The sequence below is a fragment of the Homarus americanus genome, unplaced genomic scaffold (genome assembly GCF_018991925.1).
Source record: "Homarus americanus isolate GMGI-L3 unplaced genomic scaffold, GMGI_Hamer_2.0 scaffold32418, whole genome shotgun sequence".
Taxonomy (NCBI): Eukaryota; Metazoa; Arthropoda; class Malacostraca; order Decapoda; family Nephropidae; genus Homarus; species Homarus americanus.
Genome location: NW_024720484.1, coordinates 7,390 through 9,641, shown reverse-complemented (window position 1 = coordinate 9,641; position 2,252 = coordinate 7,390). Strand labels below are relative to the sequence as shown.

Sequence of the window (2,252 nt, the reverse complement as noted above, 5' to 3'; positions counted from 1 at the left end):
GTGTGTGAATGCCATCCACAATGACGTGTCTGAGGCCGCCCTAATTACTCGCTCTATTCGGTCTATTTGTCTCACTCTGGTCTCTAAGGCCTCGCCTCTATTTTACTCACTCTGGCCCTAAAGATCTGCCTCATTCACTCTATTTTACTCTCACCTGGTCGCTCTAAAGATTCGCCTATTCACCTCTATTTTTATCACCTGATTGCCTCTAGGACTCGCTCTATTTTACTCGTACCTGTGACTACCATACTGGGTACTTGGGGGCATTGGAGACACTGGGAGGTACTTGGAGACTGGGTAACTTGGAGACACTGAGGTACTTGGAGACACTGGGAGGTATTTGGAACACTGGGAGGTATTTGGAGACACTGGGAGGTACTTGGAGACACTGGGAGGTACTTGGAGACACTGGGAGGTTCTTGAGACACTGGGAGGTTCTGAGACACTGGGAGTATTTGGAGACACTGGAGGTACTTGGAGACACTGGGAGGTACTTGAGACACTGGGAGGTACTTGGAGACACTGGGAGGTTCTGGAGACACTGGGAGGTATTTGGAGACACCTGGGAGGTACTTGGAGACACTGGGAGGTACTTAGAGACACTGGAGGTACTTGGAGACACTGGGAGGCACTCTGGAGACACTGGGAGGCACTTGGAGATACTGGGAGGTACTCTGGAGACACTGGGAGGTACTTGGAGACACTGGGAGGTGCATTTGGAGACACTGGGAGGTACTTGGAGACACTGGGAGGTACTTGGAGACACTGGGAGGCATTTGGAGACACTGGGAGGTACTTGAGACACTGGGGAGGCACTTGAGACACTGGGAGGCATTGGAGACACTGGGAGGTACTTGACCTGGGAGGTGCTGAGACACTGGGAGGTACTTGGAGACACTGGGAGGTACTTGAGACACTGGGAGGCTTTGGAGACACTGGGGAGGCATTTGGAGACACTGGGAGGTAATTGGAGACACTGGGAGTGCACTTGAGACACTGGAGTACTTGGAGACACTGGGAGGTACTTGGAGACACTGGGAGGTACTTGGAGACACTGGGAGGTACTTGGAGACACTGGGAGGTACTTGGAGACACTGGGAGGTACTTGGGAGACACTGGGAGGTATTTGAGACACTGGGAGGTACTTTGGAGACACTGGGAGGTACTTGGAGACACTGGGAGGTACTTGAGACACTGGAGGTATTTGGAGACACTGGGAGGTACTTGGAGACACTGGAGGTACTTGACACTGGGAGGTATTTGGAGACACTGGAGGACTGGAGACACTGGAGGTACTTGAGACACTGGAGGTACTTGGAGACACTGGGAGGTATTTGGAGACACTGGGAGGTTCTTGGAGACACTGGGAGGTATTTGGAGACACTGGGAGGTACTTGGAGACACTGGGAGGTTCTTGGAGACACTGGGAGGTATTTGGAGGCACTGGGAGGTATTTGAGACACTGGGAGGCATTTGGAGACACTGGGAGGTACTTGGAGACACTGGGAGGCATTGAGACACTGGAGGTACTTGGAGACACTGGGAGGTATTTGGAGACACTGGGAGGTACTTGGAGACACTGGGAGGGTTTGAGACACTGGGAGGATTTGGAGACACTGGGGAGGCATTTGGAGACACTGGGGGTACTTGAGACACTGGGAGGTATTTGGAGACACTGGGAGGTTCTTGGAGACACTGGGAGGTACTTGGAGACACTGGAGGTACTTGGAGACACTGGAGGTACTTGGAGACACTGGGAGGTACTTGGAGACACTGGGAGGTACTTGGAGACACTGGGAGGCATTTGGAGACACTGGGAGGTACTTGGAGACACTGGGAGGTACTTGGAGACACTGGGAGGTACTTGAGACACTGGGAGGTACTTGGAGACACTGGGAGGTCCTTGGAGACACTGGGAGGTATTTGAGACACTGAGGAAGTACTTGAGACACTGGGAGGTGTTGGAGACACTGAGAGGTATTTGGAGATTTTCGGGTCCCATACCGTTAATTGGTCGTAATGTAGTCGGGTCCAGGTTTGTGGTCGGGTTTTGCTAGTCCTCTTGATCGGGTAGTGGTTCCTTCTTTAGTCGGATGTCGGATACTGGGTGAATAGCGGTCGGTTCCTTAGTCGGAGATAGTCGGGTGTTGGTCGGGCTGTGATCCACCAACATTCTTTGAGTTCAATTTCAAGGTCAGCCAAAGATGGCCAATCTCTCTCTCTATCTATCTATCTATCTTTTATCAACTATT

General features: G+C 52.0%; 1 protein-coding gene across 1 annotated transcript; it reads right to left on the bottom strand.

Moving 5' to 3' along the window:
* Positions 1-241: 241 nt before the first annotated feature.
* On the bottom strand, positions 242-2,002 carry LOC121860540 (vegetative cell wall protein gp1-like). Its single transcript, XM_042357702.1, has one exon. The coding sequence runs from the start codon at positions 2,000-2,002 to the stop codon at positions 242-244; it is 1,761 nt and encodes a 586-aa protein (XP_042213636.1).
* Between the last annotated feature and the right edge of the window lie 250 nt (positions 2,003-2,252).

Coding starts and splice junctions, on each gene's coding strand:
- LOC121860540 (XM_042357702.1), bottom strand. CDS start 2,002: ATGGGACCCGAAAATCTCCAAATACCTCTCAGTGTCTCCAACACCTCC.